At 35.2% G+C, this 26,866-nt stretch overlaps 1 protein-coding gene across 3 annotated transcripts; it reads right to left on the minus strand.

The window, feature by feature from the left end:
* Positions 1–1,553: 1,553 nt before the first annotated feature.
* Positions 1,554–23,501, minus strand: b3glctb (beta 3-glucosyltransferase b). Of its 3 annotated transcripts, none has more exons than XM_028032552.1 (14): positions 23,294–23,496; positions 21,996–22,035; positions 21,225–21,334; positions 15,329–15,405; positions 15,079–15,190; positions 14,835–14,971; positions 14,394–14,457; positions 13,522–13,638; positions 12,085–12,154; positions 9,750–9,863; positions 5,689–5,788; positions 4,555–4,674; positions 2,328–2,472; positions 1,554–1,890 (listed from the first exon to the last, which is right to left on the minus strand). In XM_028032552.1, the coding sequence occupies exons 1-14, from the start codon at positions 23,339–23,341 to the stop codon at positions 1,756–1,758; spliced, it is 1,389 nt and encodes a 462-aa protein (XP_027888353.1). In that variant the 5' UTR covers positions 23,342–23,496; the 3' UTR covers positions 1,554–1,755. The 3 variants fall into 3 exon arrangements, 2 of the variants coding, with proteins under 2 accessions (XP_027888353.1, XP_027888354.1); XR_003597411.1 differs by lacking the exon at positions 1,554–1,890 and adding an exon at positions 4,180–4,290 and having other exon boundaries at positions 2,334–2,472; positions 23,294–23,501; XM_028032553.1 differs by lacking the exon at positions 9,750–9,863.
* Positions 23,502–26,866: the final 3,365 nt, after the last annotated feature.

A 26,866-nucleotide genomic window follows, 5' to 3' on the forward strand; every position in this document is an offset into this window, starting at 1 on the left:
CTTTGTTTAACCAACTAATAACAAACAACACCTGCTACATCCTTAAATTGGATTCTGGGACAGACGGGATGAAAGATCACAATGGCTGTAATTTTAGAGAAAAATACAATTTTTGGAACACTCTACAAACATAGAAATGATAAACTAGCAAAATTTTTATGCTGTTCAGCTACATCTGTGCATGCATAAATTAGATGACGGGCTCAGCATTTTTGTTGGTGTGGGAAACAAGAGAAAGTTTGGAAACTTCTGATCTAAGTTAGTGGTTATTCTTCTGAAATCATTCTTTGGTAGCAATAGGACATTTGTCCAGGGATTTAAAGGATTGAATTAGCTCTTCTGCATATCACTGAGTACTGGAACACATTAATAACACTTTTAAGCCAACATAATAATTTGAAAAACCTAACAGAGATGCTGCGAGTTGTTATAAATTGGTGTAGGATCACATACTTTAGGTGTAACTTTGAAGTATGATTTGCCATATGGTAGATTTATTCCTGCAGTATGTTATCACTGCCACCCAAAGCCTAGAATACCCACAGCAGGTTTCTCCCACGGCATGTCTGGCATCCACACTGCCTTCTCACACACTCAGCTTGTTGGTTCAGACCATTTCAAACCATATTTCAGTTTATTTTTTTTAGCCAGTTCACCCCAAGCCAGCAAAAAAAAATAAAAAAGGTGGGAAGGGATTCATAGAAACCAGACTGCAAATGTGTCAGTGTGTGTTAAGCCTCACAATCAGATACTCTTGCAACATTATGCAGTTTTGTAAAGCAAACTTTAATAAACTGTCTTGTTTTTATTAAAATTTTTTGAACCAATCCCTCAGGCTGAAAAATGTTCCCATCTGCTTCACAAAAGCTGGCATTGATCAAGAAAGCCAAAAGTTTTCAGTGCCGACTTTAAATCATATAAATACACAGCTTTGTGGTATAAAATAAAATGCTGCTTTCGAGATTTCTTCTGCCTTCACTTAAGTCTCAGAGCAAACAGATTCTCATATTGGACAAAGCTTATTTGAGTAAATGCAAAAAGTAGTTTTCAAGTCATGAATTAAAGGGGAAACCTGGATGTGTATAAAATATAATTGCTTTATGTGATTAACCACATTTTTGGTTCATTTTCCTGTTGTCGCCGGCAGCATGCAGATTTGAGCTGTGCAGAGCCATGCTAGCCAATAAATAGGTAGAAGTTGACACTGTTAAGATGTCACTCCTTCTCATTTGCATAATGAGACCAAAATGTATTATCTGAAAAGAACACGTGGAAATAAAGACTTGTGGGGGGGCGGACATAAAAATTAAAGACATAGATATCTCTGAGTAAAAAACAACTTTCAAAAGAGTAACATTTATATCACGCACTTAAATATATAATTTGTTGGAACTAAACTTAAAAAATAAATATGAAGGTTAATAATATTCACAAAAGTTTTCCAAACTCATATTTTTCTAATCCAAACCCAGAAAATCCTAAAATCTAATTACTTACTTTTCCAGACAACATACAGGAACCCTGACAGGAATATTGAAATAAAGGATAGTGAATTCAACAGGCACATCACACTTTTATTACAAGAAATATGACAACAATGAATCATTTTCCTTCTATTTCACCACTGTTCCCGTTCTGTGTTTTTCTAAAATAAAAGTGTGAATAAAGTTCCTGTTACATTGAAAGAGAAAGTCTTTCCAGCGTTCTGACAGACACAATAGAGCTTTACAGCCGATATCCTCGTGAAGATTTTTATCACAGTTCATCTTTTGGGTGCGAGTCCTGCAACCAGTTTGTGTAGACGGCAACAGGATCTACACTCCAGTGCTTGTGGAAGGAGATGGAGTGCTGCAGGGTAATCCTCGTTCCTGAGTAGTCATCCGGTTGGGCCTAGAGGGGAAAAAAAAGAAAAAAAGAAAAGTGGTTTCCTCTGTTAGTCTCCCAGTGGATGCAAAATGGTTCCTGTTTGGAGACTCTCATGACTAATAAATGTGTAAATTTTTGATTAAAATAGTTCATCACAATACTGTTGCAGTGGTTGTTTTGAAGTCACAAGGTTTTGAGTTTAAGCCTGAAAATGACCACTTATTAGTAGAAGAAGTTATGAAATTAGGGTCATGCAGAGAATCAGCTGATGGGACTTTCACATTTAAACATATTCCTCTTCACAACTTTATGGTTTTTTTTCCCCATAAATAATACTCATTGTTCATTGAGGATCTATGCTATTATTGAATCTTGCAGGGAACTAAATGCCCCTATAATCTTGATTTTGTTGTATAAGCTGGTAATAAGGGAAGAAGTAAACAGCATGTCATGGTCTGTACCTGGTGGAACAGCGAACTGTGTGTGATGGGAACCCCAATGGAAGTAAAGCACCTCCCCAAGACCATGTCATCAGGAGCATCATCACTGTAGCAGCTGCAGCCACTGGAGAGCAGCATAGACACCGCTGTCCTACTAAGTACCATCCTGCAGATGAACATACAATCTGTAAGAAAACGGGTTACTCCCCCGAAAGAAAGGAAGCGCAAGATTTATTCAGACCTAAAGTCTGATGGGTTTGTTTATCTTTAATCTTTCCTCTCTGTTTAGATTCAAAATTCGTTCCCCCTTAATAATAAACACCTTAATTTAAAATCCAATTTAAATTGGTTTGATGTCCTGAAACACTTGAAAATAAGGAAGGGGTCAAACACTTCCTTATTTTGTATTATGTATTAAAAGGAGTTAATAATTAAACACCTTAATTTAAAATCCAATTTAGATTGGTTTGATGTCCTGAAACACTTGAAAATAAGGAAGGGGTCAAACACTTTTTTCACACCACTCTATATTTTTCATTTTGAATAAGTACAATTCACGTCCTTCCTGTGGGTTTTCAACACTGCTTTAATCAATTCTTTGCAGTTCTTGGGTTTTAACCTTATTTTTTACCCTAAATTCTGAATGCCCTCAAGTATTTAGATACAGATCTTTAAAGTTTACTTAAATTGGCTTGAAATTTGCTCTTCATTTTCAAGCAGTGAACAGTGCAGAAGACCATGTCCAGTACAAAAGACAAACAACTGGAAAACCCACACATGCACAAGGAAAACATGTACACTTCACACAGGTTAGCTTTAATATAGCCATGTCAACATAAGGTAAGCTCAACTATATAAAACTGCATAATTCATTTTTTACTGTTGTGGTTTTTCCATGTTTCCTGCAAGAACAAGAGTTTTAAAGACTTTCTAATTCACAGCAATTCTGTGAATTATGTGTGGTGTATATCAAAACTCTGTAATAATTCTTTTTTATTTTTAAACACCAATTACCCTCTTTCACCCACATAGAGTGTTAGTCCACCTCTGATCCAAATAAAAATAATGCATACATAGACCAATAACGATAAAGGAAGACATGTTTAAACATTCTAACATATCAGCATGTCACAGATTCTCTTCTACTTAAATAACAGTCGCCCCATTATTTAATGGGGCGACTGTTCTCTTTGGTAGAGTAGTCGTCTTGCGATCGGAAGGTTGTAGGTTCGATTCCAGCTTCCTCCTGCCACATGTCGATGTGCCTCTGGGCAAGGCACTTAACCCCAAATTGCCTACCGATCTGCGTATCGGTGTATAAACGTGTGCGTGTTTGTGAGTGCGACTGGGTGAATGTGACTCTAGTGTAAAGCGCTTTGAGTGGTCAAAAATGACTGGAAAAGCGCTATATAAGTTCAGTCCATTTACCATAACATTTAGACAAGCTGATATCTTTGAGATGATAATACAGAAAAAGTATTATTTAAATATTTTTTAAGTTACAAAGCAAGTAAGTGGAAATCATTGCTTTTTTGTTTTGTTTTTAACTAAACTTTTATTTATTGTCAAAACTGATTTATAACCCTGAAAGAGTTGGATGTAAGACAATTTTTCATTCAACACAGAGGTTTCTGATTTTACAAAAAAATAAAATACATCTTAGCTATTGCCCATGTTTCTACTAGTATTTTGAAATTTCATCTTTGCTCCTGGTTTTTGAGGAAGGAAGGGCAATTTGCCATCAACCTGTTTTTTTGTTCCCTGCAGAGATTGTCCATCATAACCTTTTCAGGACACTGACTTAGTTAGTCCAAAACTTTAATGTTACTTTCAGTCAGAAAATCTTTTAGTTAAAACAGTTCATCTTTCTCACCTGTATTTTGCAGTTCCCATTAGTTCTTAATGAGAAATCTGTATCGACAGCATAGAGCTCTGCAAAACATCTGATCACTGCCTCTTTGTTCTTCCCAGAGAGTCGATACCGCTATTAAATAAAAGAAACCGCCCGATTCAAGTAAGTAATCGTTTTTTTTGTTGATTTTTTTACCAAGGCAGAAAAAATTTATTCATATAAAGTTAATGAACTCACCCGCAGCAGAAAATCTCTGAGAACAGATTTTTCTTGGGCAGGTTTATGACTTAGCTGAACAAGTGACTTAACAAAGATGCATGATACAATCCCTTCAGATGAGGATTGTATTGGTCAAGTTAATGTAGCATTATGACTTAGAATAACATCTTCACATACCCTCCTCCTCCTGTTGTGTAGCTGTATCCGTTCTGCATCAGGCCATACCCATATCTTTCTCCCAGGCTCACTGCTTCCTTTGGGTTGTAGCATCGCAACAGTCGCCGCAGCCGGGGCAGACTAAAAATAAACAATAACAAGCACCCTGATGAAAACAAAATAAACCTCACGCATGCTCTGCAAACATTCAAAAGAACACATAGAAATAATAAATAATCTGCCAACAGAACAAGACCTTTTTCATCAATATAAGGAATTATTTACTTACAACAAACCTCTATTAGTTGCTGAAAAGTTACTTTTAAGTTAGTTTGTCTTATTTTAAGTGTAATAAGATATTTGCACTGGGAACTAGCCCACAATTACTTGGTAAGATTTTGTGTTTTTGTATGTATATCAGTTTATGTAAATCATGCAAAAATGTTGCAAATCATAAACCGACTCCTATTGAACTCCTTACTGGATTCGGTAGGAATCAGTTTCTTCCTTATTTCAGTTGGGATATTGCAATAATAATGTCTAAATGTGAAGGAAGACTGCAATTTTATTTATTTTATAACTAAAAGAAAGAAAATAGTAGCAAATGACAACATAACCATTTTAATCAAAAGTGTCATCAAGCATTTGAATTGTTTGTGAAATAAGACGCTTTCTGGTTATCAGCAGAAGCAGTTTTCATTTTGTTGTCACAAAAGAGAAGAAAGAACCATGAACAGTAATCATGATCAGTTGCTTGAAACATTAAGATAATGCAACAAAATCAAAATGTCTTGAAAACAGATGATGGGCAAATTTTAATTTGCATTGGTGATAAGAAAAAATTATCCAGTAAAAAAAAAAAGCAAAACCAAGACTGCTAGACATTAAAAGTCATGGTCTTAAATCATTTTTGCATACATGTATACACACAGAAATGCTGCATTTCAAATTGAGAGGTTCTGAGTTTGAGTCCAGCTCCTCCCACAACTCTTTTATGTGTCCCTGAAAAGCTAAAATATTTAGTCTTCTAGACAACATTGAAAAAATATGTTTAAAAATGTTGATGTTTAGCAGAGAAGTCGTTATATTAATTTGACATTTTTTGGAATACGGCTGACTTCTTGGTGTCTGATGATAAAAACTCATCTGTGTTACCTGATAAGAGTATCATCATCAACAATGACAAGCCAATCAACCTTCGGCACAGCTTCACTCAGAAAACGCCTCATGATGGCAAACGTCTTCCCACAGTGGCCTTTTAAAGAACAGGCAGACAGAAAGTTTGAGAACAGAAGTTGTCATTTCAATATTATGCATACACATCAGTGTGTCACATGAGATGATTATGACAAGAATTCAAGTTGATGACAAGTGAAAAGAAGGGGAATGTGATGATCTAATGAAGATCAAATTTTACACTGTCTGGTGTTTTTAGTCACACTGCATCTGCTGTATTTTAAAATTAGATCAGTACATTGTGATTTAATCCAAAGCATTAGATACTGATTTAAACACCTCATATATTCATCATATTAACAACCATCTCCTGAAACTAGATACACCCATTAAAACAACAATGTGAGTTTTATTTTCCATCTGAATATCCCTGCCATCCTCTACAGTGATCTAGAATATGACTCTACCAACGTTTCCAAACAGATCTATGAATATGCAAATTAGATGGAGTCTCTCTCTTTCACCTGCACCTGCTATTCTATGATTTGGTTCAGTCATTATAAAACTGGTCTATGCGACACAGAAATAAGTTTAAATGAGTTTCAGCCATGAAGCTGCTGTCACGCCATTTATAATCTTACAACTGATCAGGCATAACATTATGGCCACTGCCTAATAATCTGTAAATCCTCCTTTTGCTTGACATCAACTTCTCACAGATGGATTAAGACCTCTAAATTTTATAGGCCAGGAAAATCTCCTGCCGTGCTCCTCAAACCATCCATGAGTTCTGACTGTTGCCATTTTAACACAGATCCATCCTGGGACTGTGTTTTATCCAATATTGGCAACTCCAGACTGGGAACACCCCATAAAACCCAGAAATGTGTGTAATTGTCTAGCCATTGCTTTTTGGCCCTAGTCATAATGTTTGCCTGATTTGTGTGCTGTACTGTTTATGATATACATAAATGACATATAGCTCTGGAATAAATGAAGAGTCCTCTGCACTGAACCCTGTTGAAAACCTTGTGGTTATTCCATCAAATAATGATTTCTGAGTTAAAACATTAGTATTGTTGTTTCTAAATGAATACAAACTTGTTTTATTATTGCATTATTTGAGGTCTGAAAGCACTGCATTTTTTTCGTTATTTTGTTACTTCTCATTTTCTGCAAATAAATACAAAACTTTTGCTTGGAATTTCATAGACTTGTTGTCAGCATTTCATTTTACTCAAACATATACCTATAAAAAGTAAAATCAGATAAGCTGATAATTTGAAGTTGTCTCTTAATTTTTTCCAGAGCTCCATATATATTTTATATTGCATGTTTACTGAAAATAGGGAATGTAAAATTTACTGTACCAAGTATGAAGATGGGGAAGTAACATTTTGCTGTTATATGTTTTTTCTATAGTCAATAATTGCCTTGTTATCTTATTCTGAACCTCTAAAACACCCCCAAAAGTGACCAAAAATGTATTATTTGAATTAATCAGAAATATAGTCAGAGCCCTTGTTATCTCAGCTCTCACAAGCATTTGGTATGCTGAGGTGATTGAATATTATCTATGTTTAAGCAGAGTAGCTACAGACTCAGTAATATTTACAGAAGTTTTACGGAAACGCTCATATGTGCAATATGTGTGGTGTGTGCAGTTTTTACATGAATGGATTTACAGAAATATGACTGTTGGCTTGAATAAAGTTTAGATCAGATGATAAAGTATCAGAGGAAATTCTGAAACATCATTATTCACATGTCACTGTAAGGTAGAAATGCCTTATGGTTTAACAGAAATATATATTTAACCATTTCCTTTAAGTGAAACTGAACAGTATATATCTGAACAACTTGAAGTAAAAATGTGCTGTGGTTAGTTTGAAATCCTTTGTGAAAACTTGTAACTCTCACTTCAGTTTTTTAGTTTGTTGTTAGCACTTTATAAGTCTCAAGTGACTAATTAGATACTTTCTGTCTGTGCAAATTAAAAACAGGAGAAGAAATTTAAAACAATTAAAAATTAAAATTTGGTACACATGCATACTGCTGAAAAGGACCCTGTGGCTGAGACATCACAAAAGTGGAGACAGCAATTACATTCCAGTGCTTTTATAGTGTGTCTTGTGTATTTATTTAAATCTCGGATGAGTAAACTGGTTCGCTTAGTTTAGCCACAGATCGTAAAAGACAGATTGTGAGGAAATAAAAGAAAAAATTAAAAGGCCAAGGTTACAAAATGTATAAAAATGGGAAGAATAGTGAAAAGGACAGAGGTGAACAGCACCTAGCACCTAATCTCTTCCCTTCTGTATGAAGGGACTAATCCTCAGAAGAATGGACACTGATGGAAGAGTGCTAGAATCACTAGAAACTCAGAGAAAAATGTTTCTCTATTTTTCTCCGTGTGGCTCCTTTCATCCATAATTTCTGGATGTAGTACATACTACAGTGAAATTCCATAAACTATTTCCTCTTCATTGTGTGTCTTTTTGCACATAATTATTAATTTACTTTACATTCATTCAATATGACTATTGTTTAAACTTGAAATTCTCATTTAGGGAGAATCCTGATTTTCAGTGGTACTGAGGTATACACACACAAGTATACAGAAATGGTGATGATTGTAAATCACTGACTTTGGAATGAATCGAGTTTAAATAAAAACACAGAATTCAATTATCAGCATAAAGAGTTAATTTACAATTGTACAATGAAACTGCAATAAAAATGATATAAATGGTGAACAGATGTGGTCCCAGAGGAGTTCCATGGGATACACCTTTGTAAACAAAACAAAAACTAAACATTTCCTGTATTAAAGAGGTAATACCCAAACCAAAATAATTACGTAAATGTAAAGGTTGTTGTTACAAAATGTGAAGGTGACAATTGGTGTTAAAGGAGCTACTGGTGATCAGTGGCAAAAGTTTTTTGAATGTAACACTTTGAACACCAAATAGACACAAAAAGTAACATAAGAAGGGATGAAAAGCAGATGATGAACTTCAGTTTGCACTTGAGAGTACCCAGACCCTGCAGGTTTGTGCTTTTGCACCTCACAGAGCTATCCACAGGTTTTGAAAAACACAGTAGTAATTTTTCAGTGAGTTACATCTTCCCATTATCAATTTTCCATCTCTTAAGCCAATCAGAACCGACTATTTTCCTTTTTATGTTGCTTTCCTTGCTTGCAATAGCTACTGGAAACATACATGTGTTTTTCCATTGGCTTCTCTGCCAGACAACATTGAATAAGCATTTCGTAGCTCTGTATTTTGAATGTCCATGTCAACCTCATTGTTTCCGACAGCAAGGCAGATGAATTTGTCTTGCATGAAATAACTCTTCCATATGTGTTCTTGCTGTTGGCTTTTATTTTTATATGTATGCTCTGTGTAATGACTTTATCAGGCAATTTCTGTTTTTTTCTAAAATAACAATCCAACATTCAAATATATACTTCATTATGTGACTCGGTTTTTTTTTTATTGCTACTTTCATTTAGTTGCTAATGTTGTAATTCAGTGTCTAATGCAGTGCTCCCTAACATTCATTCTCAGGCCCCACTGGCAGCATGTTTTAAAAGTGTCCCTGATCCAGACAAATAATTACATTACCTGCTCAGCATGCCATCAAGTCCTGCAGAGGCTTGCTAATAACCCATTTATAGTGTTCTGCAGCAGGTAAACATCTACCAAACTCTGGACAGAACGTCCTAATGATGAGGGTCAGCAAGTCTAATAAGTTGAAAGTCGAGGCTAAATATTTTAAAAAAGGTTATTTTGATGACATTGTTATTGTGAGGCCTGATGCCTGTGGCTATCAGAGTAACAGTGCTGGTAAGACAAACAGCAGAAAAGAGAAAATTGTACTGTTTCAAACTCAGTACGGGCCTGTAACTCATGAGTAAGCAAGAGTTATAGGCCCAAACACAACTGAAAAAGAGGAAGTGGTAAAAAAATTATGATAGAACTCTTTGATGTTCATCTTTGTTTACAGTAAACAATAAATGCAGTGAATAAGTTCACCTCTCTCAGTATTGGGCACTCCAAGGTTGATAGTGGGTATGGAGGCATCAGTGACATCGCTATAGTACTCTAAATAAACAGCGTGTTTTTCCCAGGTGGACTTCACTACTGGTACTGTGAGGAAGCAGAGAAGAGAAGCAAAAGATCACCATTAAACTCAGACATCAACCTTTTGGAACTACAGAGTCAAACAGACTTCTTTCAGGGTTTCCCCTAGAAAATCTGCTAAGTGGTGGAAAGGGCACTGGGGCCGCCAGCCAGTAGCCCACTGTGTTTGTGTGCAAAAATGTTCAAAGTTAACAGAAAATTTGAAAACATGACTAGATAGTTATGTTATTGGAAGATATTATTGACAATACTTCAACACCAAAAAAGGCAATCAAAAAAAATTTATATATGTATATATACAGTATATATACTGTATATATATACTGTATCTGTACCTCTCTCAGTATTATTAATGAAGTAATCAGCCAGCGGATTTTGAAACAAGCCATGATTGGTTGTTTCTGACTCAGTGGTGTTTTTCTGCAGTTAGTCCTGGGAGCACTGGGAGAAGGCGGAGGAGCTTGATTTCTTGTATGCTTTTGAACCTTGGATACTATGAGTTACAACATTTAATTTTCCCCTGGGATCAAAGTGTTTTTGAAATAAATTGAATAAGCTTTATCAAGTTGCAAGTGCGGACAGAGAGCCAAGTGCATGCCAGAACAGATGTTGAACAACAATGTGTAAATGCATCAGTCTTTGTTCACAAAGACAGCGCGATTGGTGCGTCCCCCCTCTAACCCAGTTCAATGCGTCAACTATAAACCTAGCTTAATCCGTCTTTGCTTTCACTATTACTAGTGTATTCCATCCATCCATCCATTTTCTAACACCCTTGTCCTTAGTGGGGTCGGGAGGGTTGCTGGTGCCTATCCCCAGCGTACGTTCCAGGCGAGAGGTGGGGTCACCCTGGACAGGTCGCCAGTCTGTCGCAGGGCAACACAGAGACAGACAGGACAAACAACCATGCACAGCACACACACAGTCACACCTAGGGAGAATTTAGAGATATTAATAATGTATTAAAAACCCTATTTTAAAACAATCGACACTTGCCACGTCGGGGGGTCAATAAAGATTGGCGGCCCGCGAGGATTGTAATACGCTGGAAGAAACAATGGCTCTTTAGTGGCTGAAACCAGATTAATGGTTGCCACTTTAAAACCAAATTTGTCAAAGTGTCTCATTGAAAGGCTTGCATCCTTAAATCATAGACTCATAGAAGACTGCTTTTAGTTAAGGGATAGAAAGGATAATGCTCTCGCACTGCATATTAATCTGGATAAGTGTATTATCTACATGATGAAGGCAACAAGATGATGACTTTCAATTAGAGTTAAATCAACCAAACTAAATTTTGATCCATTACAAGAGCAACCAATTTTGTATTCATTTATTCCTAAACACGTCTCTGTATTATCAAAATGTGGAGAGGACACTGTGACATTCTGCTATGCAATTCTAATAAGCTGAGTAAAAAAAAAACGCACAAAAAAGCAAATCTCTCCACTCTTGCTTCTGATTATGCTAATTGCTGTAAAATAGCCTGTCGGCTCATTTTAACCCGAAAAAAAAAAAAAAGACACCAGTGTTTTGGATGATTACACAAGCAGCTAAAATTTAAGCAGAAAATTTAGATGAGGATGTAAATTTTAATAAGCAGCCTGCACCTGACTGAACCGTTTAGCAACAGGTACTAAATTAACAAGTGAAAGAAAAGAGTCCAAATTTAGGTCATTGGAAGCTATTCACCTGTAACCATCTTTAAAGAAAACAGAACTGCATGTGAAACTTAAAACAGTGCCAGGTAAAATCAGTTTTGTACTTTAGCTACATTTCAACCTTAAAGTTCGATTAATTTTACCGGGATTGTGTGTAAATGGCTAGCAACAACAAGTGAAAGGAAAACCTAGCCTTGGAAAAAAAAAATGACTGAGCCATTGTTAAATCCAAAAATCACACAGGGCTTAAATTTATCAAACTTTGCAAACTCAACTTAGAAAAATTGTATTTTACCCTAAATGGTAAATTAAGCAGAGCTTGTTTAAACATACCACAGACATAAATGCAGATATTTGGTAAACAAATTAGCCCAGTTAGGTGTCAGACCACTAGATGCCGACAGACAGGTACCAATATAATATGTGGTATGTGTAGAATATGCATCAGCAGGCATTAGTGGAATACAAAGGCTTTGTGTCTGAGACGCTTTAACAACAGAAGTAGTTAGAGGTACACAATGACACATTGTCCAACAGAAGACATCCATCACAGATTTAATACTCACCTCGCACTGAATGATACTTTTCACAAGTTTTCACAGCAACAAATATATTATTCTTTGATACAGGATTCCCCTGGAACAGACATAGAAAGACTGTGTGTTTTAGCAACAAACAAAATTCTGAAAAATTATACATATGTTTACAAACTGTAGGCATTCAGTGATTTTTTGAAAAGCCTCTAGTTTATCTTTGTTCTCCAACTGGACAGAAAAGAACTGTTGAGAGAAATTTGTATCACTGCATACAAATAGTTTTAACATATTTGTTATCTGAGGAAACGGGAGAAAATTAAGCATAATTTCATTTTAAAAAACAAAATAAAAAGTGGCATGACGTTGGCAACAGGGTGAGCAGGACTTATACTTTCACTGTGACCAATAAGTCACAACCAAAAAATATCAAAACACAATGATCTTGGAAAAATCAGTGCCAAACATAATTTCAAACACATTCATACCACTTGAACTTCTACAGATTTGTCTCATTAAACTACAAGCTCAATGTATTTTACTAAGATTTTATGTGACAGACTGACACAAAGTAGCAAATAAATGTTTAGTGGAAAGCAAATAATGAGGAGCATTGAGATAGTTTGGAAATAAACTCTTTTTTTTCACTATCTCTACACCCCTTAACAAAATTAATTGCCCTTTTCTGTAATTTAATTTCAAAATGGTGCAGCTGTTCAGGGAAAGCCTCAAAGCTTTATCAGAAAATACCAGTAAGCAATTATGAGATATTTGATGTTGGTCTAACACATAAAATATCATTAAAGTTTTTGACGTTTGCAATAGTAATGTGAGAAAATATGAAAACATCCAAGAGGGTATGTCTGTTGTATATATGACTTAACAAACCTATCCTGGCATATCTTCTTTATGCAGACATTTAGTTTGTATTATCACAAACAAAATCACGTATATGAGGATTTTATAAATCATTCATGGTTTACAGTTTAGCAGTTCCTAATATGTCTGTTGTCTTTTTAAGCCCCAAATATCCATATCATAAGACTACATTATTTTTTTGGTCCAATAAACATTGTTGTTTTTTTACCTTTGTCCTAAATCAGCTAATCTTTGCAGCCCTACTAGGTTTTGTTATTTACTAAATGCTTAGTACATAGTGTGCTTGGGGAGCTGAAAGTGTTTCCATTAGAGGAAGCAGGAAAAAAATATTCTGCATAAATAAAACTTAACACAATGGCCTTCATGCCATTCAAAACAAGTATTACTGCCATTTATGTTGTTTGTTTGATTACCTTCAATATGTTTCAATAATTTGGTTGCCAAGAATATTTTGAATTATTCATTTTCAGGAGGCTTAGCCCAATAAACCCTTAAAGTTATTTCTACTATTTAATCAAATTTATTTATTTATTTTTTGTATTCTCTTATATCAACATATTTGTTTATAATCAAAACAGGAGTTGCACATACACAGTTGGGCAGGTAGTTTGTGAATTTGGTTGCACAGTTGTTTCTTGTCTCTGTACAAAACTCTGGAACTGTGGTCAGCTTTGGTCCTCTTCCTTCCTCCCAGATAAACAAAGCAATCTATAAAAAAGGGGAAAAGAAAATGTGACAAAATGAAAGATAAATGCTGGATATTTGGATAATTAGTTGAAACAGTGAGAGTAGATTTTCACGTCATCTAATGGTAGCAAATGTTGAAATTTACAGAAAAAAAGTTGGAAAAATGTTCTCTACCTCACACATGCACGCTTATTAACTTTCTCTGAGTCGTCTTTTAGGTTATTGGAGATTTTCAAATTGGAGAAGACTTCCAAATGCAGAACATTTTTAAAAAGGATGGCCTGCATTTCAATTAGATTATTCCAGCACAGTTTGCTACGTGCAAGAAATAATGTCTCCAGCTAGTCTGGAAATCAAGAAAGTAATGTTCTTCATTTTTACTTGAAATGTCTTTGAAATTTCATACAAATTAAAATCCAAAAGCTGTACCTAAGTTCACGTTAAAAAAAAACTAAACACCTCAGGTGTAAAAATTCCCTTAGGGTGTCTGCATATCACAAGTTCCTGCATTGCAGTTTAAGGGGTGAAAATACTTTTGCAACTACAGGAAACCATCCCTATATGTTGTTTTTTGTTTTGTTTTGTTTTGTTTTGTTTTTACAATATAATCAATATATTTTCTGAATATACAGGCTCCTCACTAAAGCCTGACAATGATGACACATAAAAACATATGAAAACATAGCTATTTTGTAGCAGATAAGTTTTAACATGCGCCATGAAAACATAGAGGTTGACAAAACCCCCATCAAACCTCTAGAAGTGGCTTCGAGTACCTCGTGTGTCAAGTCGATGGTAAAATCCGACTTCAGATTCTCAGACTGAATCCGCTCAGCCAGTCTGAAACACAAAAGAGATTATGCAAGCTTTACTGCTAGAGGATGATGAAACCAGGCAGTGAAAGGCACAGAAAATGAATTAATTAAACAGAAATTAGCTTTTGGAGGGGGTTAGCTTTCAGCAAATCTGAAGGTTGAGACTGCATCCAGTAAGTGAGTGATCTGTCAATAATTTAATAGTGGTTTTGAAGAGTAATGTGAAGAATTTATGAGCACTCACTTTTTTATTAGAGATGGGACTCTAATTGATACTCATAAAGTTGTTAATTTTAGAGAAAAATAAAATAAAGAGCTTAATGTGGCGGAAGAAGCCTGGAGGAAAGGACTGGAACAGGTAATTTTCACACATTTTCAAACATGACAGACTAGCTCACACACCTTTGGTGCAGCGCAGCACTTAAAGCCCAACCAGCTGCTGGGTCAGGGTAACCAAAAGAAGTGGGGTCTTCAGAAAAGGCGTAGTGGTGAACAATGGAGGGTTTGTTGTCATGGAGACGCTGACCCAAAAACCATTCCTGTAAATAAGAAAATGGGAAAAAGATTTTCTCAGTTGGTTTTCAAAGATACTGTCTGTAATCCACATCCAGTCTTTCGTCGATAAACAATAAAATAAAAGTCTCACCTCTTGAACCGGATATCTCTTAAGAACATTTTGTAGAACATGCAAAATAACCATCGTTTCCTCTTCTATGAACAAAAACCAGGATGCCGATTCTCCATAAATAGCAGAGAGACTGGAAAGATGTCCAGGAAGTTAATAAGTTATTCCCTAAATTTCCCACACAGGAATATTTACAACAAAAGTCTGGACAATAAAACATTTGCGATTTTATGACTTGTTTAACATCGCAATTGGTGCACTAAACACTCACAGCGGGAGAACAGGAAGAATGCTCCAGTTTCCTTCATAATCTGACAACTCATGGAGGAGAAGAACCACTGGAAGCCCCTAAGTGGATTAGAATAAACAGATTGTAGTTCTTAAAAATAATTGAATGTACTTGGAATATAAAGTGTATTAACTTTCTTTTGAATATACAACCTAAACAACTCTTTTTATCCTTAAACCATAAAAATAACACAAAGAAGTACATGTGGTGCATAAACTATATAAAAAAAACAACAACTTTTGAATCAATGCCTGACATTTTTAGACATGCATGTCCGATTTACCACTAGGAGGTGCTGTTCTGCAAAAGAGTGGTGCTGTTATCCAAAAGTTGTAAACATTTTTACGCAGACTGTATTTAGCATATCAAAAATAAAAGGTTAGTTAGATTTAAAATTTTAGGCTTATTGTTAAAAAGCAGTGCACCAGTGGCTTCAGTGTGAGAGTAGATGATTACAGAGGCCTGATGATTCAATGAGCAAACATCCAAAATGTGTATTTACTTTAATTTAGCTCAATTTAACTTTAATCTGTTTTTCCCTAAAATTTGTATAATTTAGATTATTTAGAATCTAAATTATTATAGATTAACCTTTGAACTAATTTATTAATATTTAAAGACGTCCTATACAACAAAATAGGTCATCTATATTTTCAAAAACAGGTTATCATTTATATTTTCTTCAGTAACGCTATTACCATTATGTTCCAGGAAAAAAAATACATATGGATTAGCAATCTGAAAAAGATGAGGTCCAAAGCACGCATAGGAGCCTCTGATGTATTCCTGTACAACTGACTATATATCACAGAAAGGAAAAATCATGCACAAATAGACTGAATTTTAAAAGAAGCAAAATGGCCACAGAGAAAAATGTTAAAAATGAACAAATTCAAGCATGAAATAACCTAATAGTGATGCAATTAATCACAAATATACAGAAAAAGAGGTGTAGAGTTGACAAACTGAGACAAAAGCAACAAAATTAGATGAAAAATGAGTGCAGCTAAAATGTGACAAAAATAAACAAAAAGCACAGAAATAAATGCAGCCCTCTACCCCTGGCAAATTTAGGTTCAAATTAATTTGCTAACTTTAGCAACATGTTTGCTAGAAGTAATACTAACATACTGAGGAGGCCCAGGAGGAATCTAATAGACTTTAAAGAGTTGGAGCTCATCACCAAAGATAAATCATCAAAATATCACAATATCAGTGGAAAGACCATAAAAACAAGCTACTCAGCAGGTATGTAAAGGGTTTAGTAGCTCTAATGTCACCTTTTTTCCTATTGAATAATGAGAAGGGTAAGTAATATTTCACATGCCTTTAAAAAAATTAAATGTAGATAATTTTTTTTAATTAAAACTTATTTTATATTGTTCAGTTGTCCTCTGTAAGATACCCATCTTGTTTCCTTTAAAAAACAAACTTCCTAGTTAGATGTTAATAAATATATATACCTAAGTCTACTAGAGGTATGAATAATATTGAACTCATCTGTGAAAAACATTTTTCCCTTCGCACTACATCTTTGGATTATCTTTGTAACGTTTATAGACTAAGCAGAGACTTTGTGGGTTCACTTTTAGTTTCCAGCTTTAAAAGGAATAAAAGACTTTTGAACTAATCCACAGTCTTTAACAATGAAGCCTGTAGTCAAGTCTGAGTGAATTACACCTGAGAAGTAAACTAAAGTCTACAACAGTCAGAGAGGAGCCATTCAAATATAAACCAGTGTTCTAAACTCCCTGTCCAAAAAAGAATGAAAAAAAATGACATGTTGGATTAAATCATATGAACCGAGCCAAAGCTGAGATATTGTCTTCTAAATTGACCCACACAGCACTTAACATCCTTTCTCAGCAATTTCTTAATTAAGAACATCTTTATAGTCTGCTTCTGATGTGGAGCTTTGAGCCAGTTATGCTGTCATTTGGACCGAAGCTACTATATTTGATCACCTTCCTTATAAAATGACTAATGTGGAAAATCTCACAAATCTTCTCCCAGTACCCATTTATAGGCCTAATGTTTTATCAGAATCTGACAGAATAATGCATATGCAGCTAAATATGGATCTAATAAATGACTGAACATTGCTTTCCCGTCTGATATCAATCACTTAATCTAAGTCACAGACGACTCTTCACTCTAAGACTTGGATTTGCATAAAACAATGAAAGTTTTCAGGCTCCAGAGATTGCCAACAGACATATGACAAGACAAAACAAAACGACACCAGCGAGTACATCTGGTTACGTGGCTTTAAAAACTGGAAGAATCCAATAGCAGATTATACAGAGCACTACTTTGCTCTGTATATTTCCATAAACACATTGCATTTGAATCAGCCAACCTCCGATTAGGTTACCTAACACACTGGATGAGAATGAAGAGACTACATGATGATAAATAAGCATTTTGATATTTTTACTCATTGGATTTTGAATAAAAATTCAACATTTAAGCAGCTAAGCTAACCCAAGGTGTCGGCCTCCTCTTCGTACTCTTGACAAGCAGCAAACATCTGTTTGTAGCTTTCAAGTTTACATTGATTTGAGTGAAAACAAGTTACCTGATGGACCATTTTATTTCAAAAAAATAAAATAAAAACATTTTTTACTTGGCCTTCGGTGCAAAGATTTTATCATGTTCCAACTGAACAAGTAAGACAAGTACGAGATTTACATTCGGAAGGAATAATGGTTCATAGTTTTTAATTTACATGACTTGGTTTATGAGTGCACAAACACATGAGGACTAAATGATGCGGCTGAAAAGATGCAGACCAAAAACGTTTAATTACAGCTGGTAAGGCATGAATAATCTCATTATAAATCAGTGAGGAGATCTTTGTTTCCTTATAAATGATAAGTTGATATGCTGTGCATATTTTAGTTTCAACATTAACCCAGTAGTTTCACAGCCCTTTAAAAGGAAAAAAATATATATAACTATATTAGAGAGAAAGTGTTTGTCACATTTAATGCCTCTTCAAAATTAAAACAAACATCCAGTTAAATTTGTCAGTAAATGAACACACAACGCAAAACCTCCTCTACAATGGAGAGCCCATCAAGCAGAGGCAGGTATTACATCTTGGAAAAGCGACACAGTCTGTCAAGGCAACATGTTCACATCAGATGTGCTGGTCGTGAGATTCTCAGCACGTCTCTGAGCACTTCTGGAAGATGTAGCACCCATTACCGCCGCGAACAACTCTGTAGGAGAACATGAAAGGTTTCCCCTTTTTCTGCATGAAAAAATATTCCTCCAGGCAAGAAAAACTTTTTCTAGCACCTTCCACTTTTTATTTATACACACTTTCACCTGGCAAAGTTATTAAACAGCATGGGAAGGCATTTGATTGTTATGCTGAGCTTTTTTAAAAGCAAACTGCTCAGTCAGTCAGATTCTGGCTGCCTCTAGTTCAGCCTCCAGTGCTACTGCAAAAAGCTTTGCCGTTATCTTTGACAAGGATGTTTCCTTTAAATACCATATTAAATAGGTTTTTTAGACATCTTTGTTTCATCTGTGCAATATTGCCAGTCTATGTGCTGCAACTGAGTGATGCTAATCTTTATTGTCAGGAAGCCCAAGTGAGCCAAACGTCTTCAGCTTCTCCAAAAACTTATCACCAAAGATCTAATTCTCCTTTGAGAATTAGATCATATTTCTTAAATTTTAGCTCCTTTTTATTGTGTTTGTTTGCTTTGGGTTTCTGCTAATCCTTCCCAGACCCCCAATTCACTGATACTGAGCAGCAGATGGCCGAGTTTACTGAGCCAGGTTCTGTTACAGGGTTTCCTGCTAAAAAGGAATCGTTATTTTCCACCAAATGAGAGATTACTGGACTTCCTTGGATAATGTTTTAGTATTAGGTTTTAAAAATACACTGTGGTATCATGTGAGCATTCTTTAATATGTTTATCCACAAAGGATTAAGTGTTTTGCGATAATGCTGCCGCTAGGGGGTAGTATTGTCATATTGAGGCTGTATTTTGCATCTTTTCACCCTGCAGATATGATTTTAGAGTCATCCTTCTGCTGGCGTGAGACAATGCCTGTTACACATTTAGAAATACATTTCTGACCTGGCCCCAGATGGTGTGCCACGTTTTCTTTTTTCCAAAATTAGAAGTTACCACAATTGGCATTGGGCTGAATTTCTTGTTTGCATAATATTGCATAAAGATAAATTGAATTTGAGTCTGTCTATATGATTGGTCTGAATTGATAATGAATGCCTGTACAAAACATTTTTCTTAATATTGCATTTTTGTAAATTATTGTGATATAAGGGAAAATAAATTGAACTAACCTCAAATAAATTTCTTTAGAGAGACGCACAACAAGTTGAAACGGAAAAGTTTGAAAAAGTGGTACAGAAACGTCTTTCTATATTGACATAATTTTTGTTGTTTTGACATTTCACTAATGATTACTTATTTAAATTAATTTATTATGATGGAAGTTCATCGTGTCATGGAGCTTCTTATTTAAACTGCAGAATATTTTAAAGAGTGGCTGCGTTGACACCAAAGTGATTCTTGGTACTCGCTATCCCTGAAGTTCAAGTCCTGTTTCTCATAACCCACACATTCTGTCTCAGGATGAAGTTGGTGTGTAAATCACCAAAAACATATGGTTCTTGAAAACAAAAATCTCAAGGTTGTCAAAGTCAATCACTGCTCCCAGTAGGCTGCCGTGTAACAGTTCTTTGATGTTCTTACAAACACACCACTTGAGGCTGAAAGGTTTCCAGCTGGCAAACCACATTTATTGTTTACAAGCTGAAGTGATTGTAGATGACACCACCCCACCGAGAGGTTGCAAGATTACAAAAAGAGTTTGTTCAAGTTTCAGAAGTGAAATGTAAGATTTAGAACTTTCAGACCTATACAAATGACAAAAAAAAAACTAACCAATAAACTAGTTAATGGTTTATGTCTAACAGAAGTGAAATGCCATGTGACTCAGTGCTTTTCAATTAGATTATTCAACTTGAAAGTCTTTCACTAAGGAGAACATACTGTAGATCAGCATGTTGCAACAAGGTGGATCCCATACACAAGTACAGGTGAGCGATGTATTAATTCAAATTAGTAGAGCCATGGTTTTTCAAATGCCTTATGCACCTCTGTTATGTTTTACCCATTAACTCAATGAAATTAACTTCACACCTGTTAGCCAACATCTTAAAACCTTGTTTTAATAGGAACCATCAATAAAATACACTTTTCTAATGACAAAGGAACTGTAAGAAATTGTGAAAAAATATTTCAGATTCCATCCCCTAAACTAGTGAAAGCTAATTTCGAAATTTTTTTATTTAAGTCATTAAATCTACAGCCATAAATTGTGTCATGTTTTTCGGCTGTCTTGTGTCAAAAACATTGCGCAGACGATCGACTTAATTATTCTTAAGCGACGCAATTTTGAATTAAGAAGAATTAACTAGACCTTACTGGATGGTGTTTAAAAGAATGTACTGACTTTTTCTTTATGCCTTTGTCCACTTTTTTACCTGTTATTTTAAGAGATAACATTTTATATCTTGGAGTAATTTTAATGTGAATGTTTTGATCAAAATTATATTTTACTTCAACTACAGAAGGAAAATATTTTAATGGTTTCAACACAAACCTGAAGACCAAAAATCAGAATTAAAATGTCTTACAAAGTAGAATCAGCCAAGGCAGCAGCAATTAGTCCATCATGACACATATGGAAATTCATTTTTCACTGGATCTTGTAATAAACATCAAAGCACCCACAACGTTTTTGTTACTGAAACTGTAGAAGGGATGTATAAACATCTCAAGCAAACATCAAGTTCTAAACTCTGAGTCCTTAATTGCTCAAAGAATATTACCTCCCCGAGATTAGCTGCATCCTGCAGAATCTTTTCCTTCCTTTGGTAACCACGTTGGGCGTGGAAGGAGTTCTTCTGACTCTGAATCACTATTACCAACTCCTCCAGCACTGTCCAGAAAAAGTGAAATCCAGAAAACAAAAAAATAAGAATATTAAATTCCAGGTTTACACTCACTCATATTTAGGCCTTTAAATACAACATGCAGACATATAATAGGATAGAATAGAATAGAAACAGCTTTTAATGTCTCACTAAGAAGAAATTCAGGCATAACAGCAAAATCAGATATTAAGGTTCACACAAAAAGTTCTTAAAGTGTTAAAACAATATATAAAAACAAGATTAACAATAGCATAGTAATAATATGCAGTACAAGCTATGACATAAAAAATACCGTGCAGTTATTAGAAATAAAAATATCAGACTGACGATCCAAGAGATGTGCAACAGAGTTAGATTACTTTTCAAAAATATAATGCAATGTAAAATATGAGGAGTATTTTATGAAGTCCAATCTAACTTTCAGCAAGAAAAGCTATCAGCCTATTCTTTAAATCCTCAAGCTAGTCTTTGAGTTCCAAGTTTCAAACTTATGGCACAGAGATTTTCATTTAAACTCTGCCACCCTAGGAAAATAGAAATCTACAGCAACAAAACTTCAGGAGGAAATTAAAATGTTGTTCATGCTCTCCATGAAACTGATTTCATTTTCTAAATGACTGTTTTCTACAAAGCATCAAATCACTTGGAACTAAACACCACACTCACCAGCAGAGCCCTGTGCAGGCTGATCCTCGTGATTTGAAGCCTGCAGGGAGGCACAAGGAAACACATTAGGTGTGACACAAACCACAGTGTTAAAAAAATGTGCATTGGTAAGTTACTTTTACTAAATTAATGTCTGGAGATTAATTTCTATCATAAACATTTTTATAATTCAAAAATCTGGCAGAAGAATGAACTACCTTCATCATAAACTTGAAAAAACTATATTTCTGTTTCTTGTATTAGGAAGCAATTAGCACCAAATAACTGCACTTCAATAAACAACTACAATAAAAACTACTGGGAGCTAATAATGACAGTAGTCTATTTAATTTCAATTCAAATAACTTTCAACTTACAATGTACTATATGCCGTACTTAATAGTAGGTGTAGTTTTAGAGCACCATGCTTTTAACCATGCTTCTGCTAATAAGGGAGGTAACAGTAAACCTTATTATCAGTGGAAATATTTTGAACTATATCTATATCTATATATTTATATATAGATATATATATGTTTTTTTGTTTTTTTTTACTAGTACCAGAGTACAGGGGCTTTAATACACATGTTGACCACACTTCTCACATTTTATTTGTTTAAAAAGGTGCAAAAACTCAGGAATTCGTGGTTTTGTGAGACATTGTATCATCATCAGTTTTAAAATAATGCTTTAAAAAGAAAGTTAATTCAAATTCAGTAACAGGCACAGCATATTGACTACACTCAAAGCCTCGAATGGGCAAAAACCCCATCAGCAATAATCATTAAATCTTGAACCTTCCACATGGTTTTAAAATAAACATCTAGTAAATTCTTGCAAGCACAGGAAATATTTTCAATGCGTTTAAAAAACAATGTCTACAGCTATTAAAATGTTTAACGTTTATATTGATAATTTTTTTATATGTATAGTGATTTAAAGGGGGGGGGGGGGGACCCAAATATATATTAAGAAATATGCAAAAAATTTGGCATTAAGTTTTCAACCACTACAGAGGAATAATTTCCTTTTCTTTTAACATAGTAAAATTAAAGAAAAAACTACAATTCAATCAACAATACAGTGAACCTTTTGAATGAATTAAACTGATAAGAATATGACCAAAAATATGTTTCAGACGTCCTAATTAAAATTAGAACCGACGTAGTTTAACTAAATTTTAATAGCAACTTTAACTTTGAAGTTTATATCAACGCCACTTCCGCTCGTTAGCCGACAGTCTACCGAAGTGTTTCCAGCTTGGTGTAGCGAGTTAGCTAACGCTGACTGAGTGCAATTACAGCATTTACTGCACTTACCGAGCCAAAGAAAAAACACAGCGACCAGTTCACAGCCATTAACCACATTATGCTGAGACATGATAGCCGTGGCTGCTGCTTTACCGACCGGGGACAGGCTTACATCATTCCTGAGCTGTAAGGAGCCGCCGGTCCACTAGCCTGTAAAGCGAGGGTTAGTTACTGCGACGTTGTAGCGGCCTCTAGTGTACGTTGTCATATGTGAAAATCACTATAGTTCAAGTTTGAATGCCTTGCCAATGAAGCCTCCGACTCCCCTCGAAGTTTTTCACTCCAACGGTGATTGATTTCAGCTGCATTCAGGCGTAATATACAGAAAGTGAAAAAGAATAATTATAAAAGAAAATCATTAAGCCTATTCTAAGTCAGGCGTTTTGACTTGAATACATAGAGAAAACATTTTTCTATTTAATGGGCTACATTATTCTACTGCAGCGATAAAGGACTGTGCTCCCCAGCTATGTGGGATTCTGCAGCACTTATAAAACTTTGACCTAACCAAGTTCCTGTGCTTTGGAGGACCTGCAACCTGCTGACCTACCATCACACGTTCTAAAATTCCTGGAAGGCATTGGCCCCTCTGAAAAAGAATTTAATCAACTTTCAGGACCGACTGCAGTTAGAATATAACGTATGTTGGGAATTAAATGCACCATCACACACCTGCTTTAACAGCCCCAGCCTTTTGACAGCATAAAACTCCAGAAATACTGTTTTTAGTGAGGCTTTTAGTTTTCATATAACATCCCTGTATTTTCACTAGCTGTCCCTTTGAAGACTTCCCATGCTTTTAAGTCTGCTGCCATCTCAAGGATTATAGATACTCCTGATTTGGGAACAATTTCCTTATATGTGGATATACGAGACAGATGACTTGAAATAAGTAAAGTATAAAGGTTCAACTTTAAAAGACATCAAGCAGGAGCTGGACATGGTTTGGTTTTCCCCTCTTAGACGTTTTGCAATTATGCACTTTGAAACAAACATCTTCTTACATGTTGGGAAAGAAAATTACTAACGTACTGGTGATGATTACCTTAAATCACTGACAGAGGCAGTCATAAAAAAAAACATGCTTAATGTCATGGTTAGTGCAGCAATTTTCTTTATCTGAGAGAGACAAAAGCTGAGATATTTGACTATAACATTCAGCATTGAACTTGCTGTAAAGCAAATACAGCTTACCAAAACAAACATTTGTGTCAAACACATTGATGGATTATAAATGACCTGTGCTTATTATTAGCCAATGAAACTAACATAAACTCTAGATTATCTAGAGACAAATGTAAAAACATTTGTAAAAACATATGTCCAACATCTGACCTTGCTCCTTGATCATGTAGGAACACAGAACAATTATGTCATAATCAAGCCGCCAATCTTCAAGATAATGGCTGACATTTTTAAAAGTGAAGGAGGTGCAATGGTCCAGTCAAAGTCGAGACATGCGCTTGACCTCAGAGTTGTGCTTAATCCAAAGCCTGGGACCTAGTGGACCAATACAACTTTATGTAAAGATGGTGTTAGGTCAGTAGCAATGAAAAAGACAAATGAGGTCACAGAAAGGACAGTCAGCTTCCAGTTATTACTGGAAAAAGATAGGTCAACCCAGTGAATCATTAATGATTGGGTGTATCTATATTTACTGACTGTGTCTGCATTCTTATTTTATCACCAAACATGGTATAACAGTGCAGCATGTGTTTCATCTGAGGATAGATTTATCTAATTAGAAGATTTTTTATGGTTTGCAGCCCCAAACATCCAATAACAAAATAATTCTTAATATTTTTTTATATTCTTTGCACATTCAACCACATACCATGAGCCTATCTGTGCAAGTTTTTGGTTATCTATGCAACATAATGGAAAACAAGTCAATTAAAATCTAATGAAGGTCAATTAGTCTTTGCAACGTCTACTCATACGTAGATCAAAATGTAACTCATTTTAATTTCCTTATATCAAAAGATTCTTGACACAAAAGAGCTGGCAAAATGTTCACCAGCGGAGCAAACAGAAAAACACTGTTTTGAGTTGTACATATTTTGCATAGGTAAAGTATCAGGTGAAGTATCCTATAAAGAAATGAGAGGTGTGTGTACAAAGGCATGGCGTAACACGCAGCAGAGGTAACAAATAAATAAAAGAAGCAATAAAATCAGGCTGGAAAAGTATAGTGCTTTTAAAGCCAACAGGTATTCAAAAATAAAACCCTATCATTTTGCTAGAAATGTGTCAAGAACAAGATTGGAAATAAAACCTAGCGAGGTTTCACACTAAAACATAAAACACACAAAACTGTGCAATTATGTTAAGATGACTCTGTACTAAATTTTATTTACAGATGTTTACAGCAAACATGAGCTAATTTTCTTTATAAAAGCTCAACATATTTATTTATTTCTGTACAAAGATTAAGATATACAAAAATTAAGGTGACTGAATAAAAAATTCTGGCAAAAGAATAGGCTTCACTTGCTTTCACTGGTTTAGTTTCAGAGCAAAATGCCTGATAATTAATAAACAGAACTAGGTCTATTTTTGGAAATGAGCAGGTTTTCTGTTAACTTCCTCTGCTATTCCACTGTGAAGTGAGATTAAAATCTCACTTGCAACAGAATGGGAGATTAAAATCTCGCTTCACAGACAGCCTGGGCTTTCTCCCATTTACACGCATTACCCGGGTAGAATTAGACAGAAGTTGTAATTGATGATATCAATTTTCTGCGCTGTTTTAGAATTGTTGTGTCTCTGTAGCTTTCGCAATGGCAGTGAAGGAAGTGAACAAAACCATTCAGTCCATGGTGGTCACGCTTCCAAATAATAAATTAACATTAACAAACGCCTCGTTTGAATCGGCACTTCTAGCTTCAGTGTAGGAGAATTATTTACAGCGCAGGCAATTTGCGGTAAGCTTCACAGCGTTGAACTGGCAAATTACAGACGTCACGGACATACCTTAGCGAGTGCTTAAAATTTAAAACTTCAACAATGTCTAAGCCTCCAGGAAGCAATCGTTTCTCAGTAGCAGAGCCCAAACCCTCTGGAAATGAAGCGTAGTACAAGGGTCTGGTTTAACCTCATTGCATATGTTTCATGGGAAATTAATAGGGAATGATAGGCGTCCCTTTCTGTCTGCTGAGCCCATAGGGTGCATGTGTGCAGGACAGACAACCTGCACACACACACACACACTGCAGGGTGTACCACACCATTCACCCAATGATCAGTGATGATAAGCACCAGGTACTCTGCATGGACAAGCTAGTATAGATGATGGATGATTAGTTTATATATTTTTGAATATAAATCGGATCTGTTTATCTCACAAAGTGGCTTAAGATGACATTTGCTTTGTAGGAGGGTTCTTTTTTAATAGTGACAGCCTGGCTAAAGTCATGAAGCTATTCAAACTGAGTACACAAATCATGAATCAAAGCATTGCAACAGCACAGTCACATTTCACGGAACAGATTGTTCACATGAAGGATAAGGGACATATTAGTGTTAATGCAGGAGAGCGCTTACTCTACTTGTTCATCTTTGTTTAAGAATTTTCATTTGTTT

This window comes from Xiphophorus couchianus, chromosome 11 (assembly GCF_001444195.1).
Source record: "Xiphophorus couchianus chromosome 11, X_couchianus-1.0, whole genome shotgun sequence".
NCBI classification, from domain to species: Eukaryota; Metazoa; Chordata; class Actinopteri; order Cyprinodontiformes; family Poeciliidae; genus Xiphophorus; species Xiphophorus couchianus.

Bases quoted from the DNA above. Each gene is read 5' to 3' on its own strand.
- b3glctb (XM_028032552.1), bottom strand. From the start codon at position 23,341: ATGTGGTTAATGGCTGTGAACTGGTCGCTGTGTTTTTTCTTTGGCTCG. The intron at 22,036-23,293 runs GTAAGTGCAGTA...GCCTCCCTGCAG, and splicing joins TGTGTTTTTTCTTTGGCTCG to GCTTCAAATCACGAGGATCA. The intron at 5,789-9,749 runs GTGAACTTATTC...GTTCTTTAAAAG, and splicing joins AGTGCCCAATACTGAGAGAG to GCCACTGTGGGAAGACGTTT.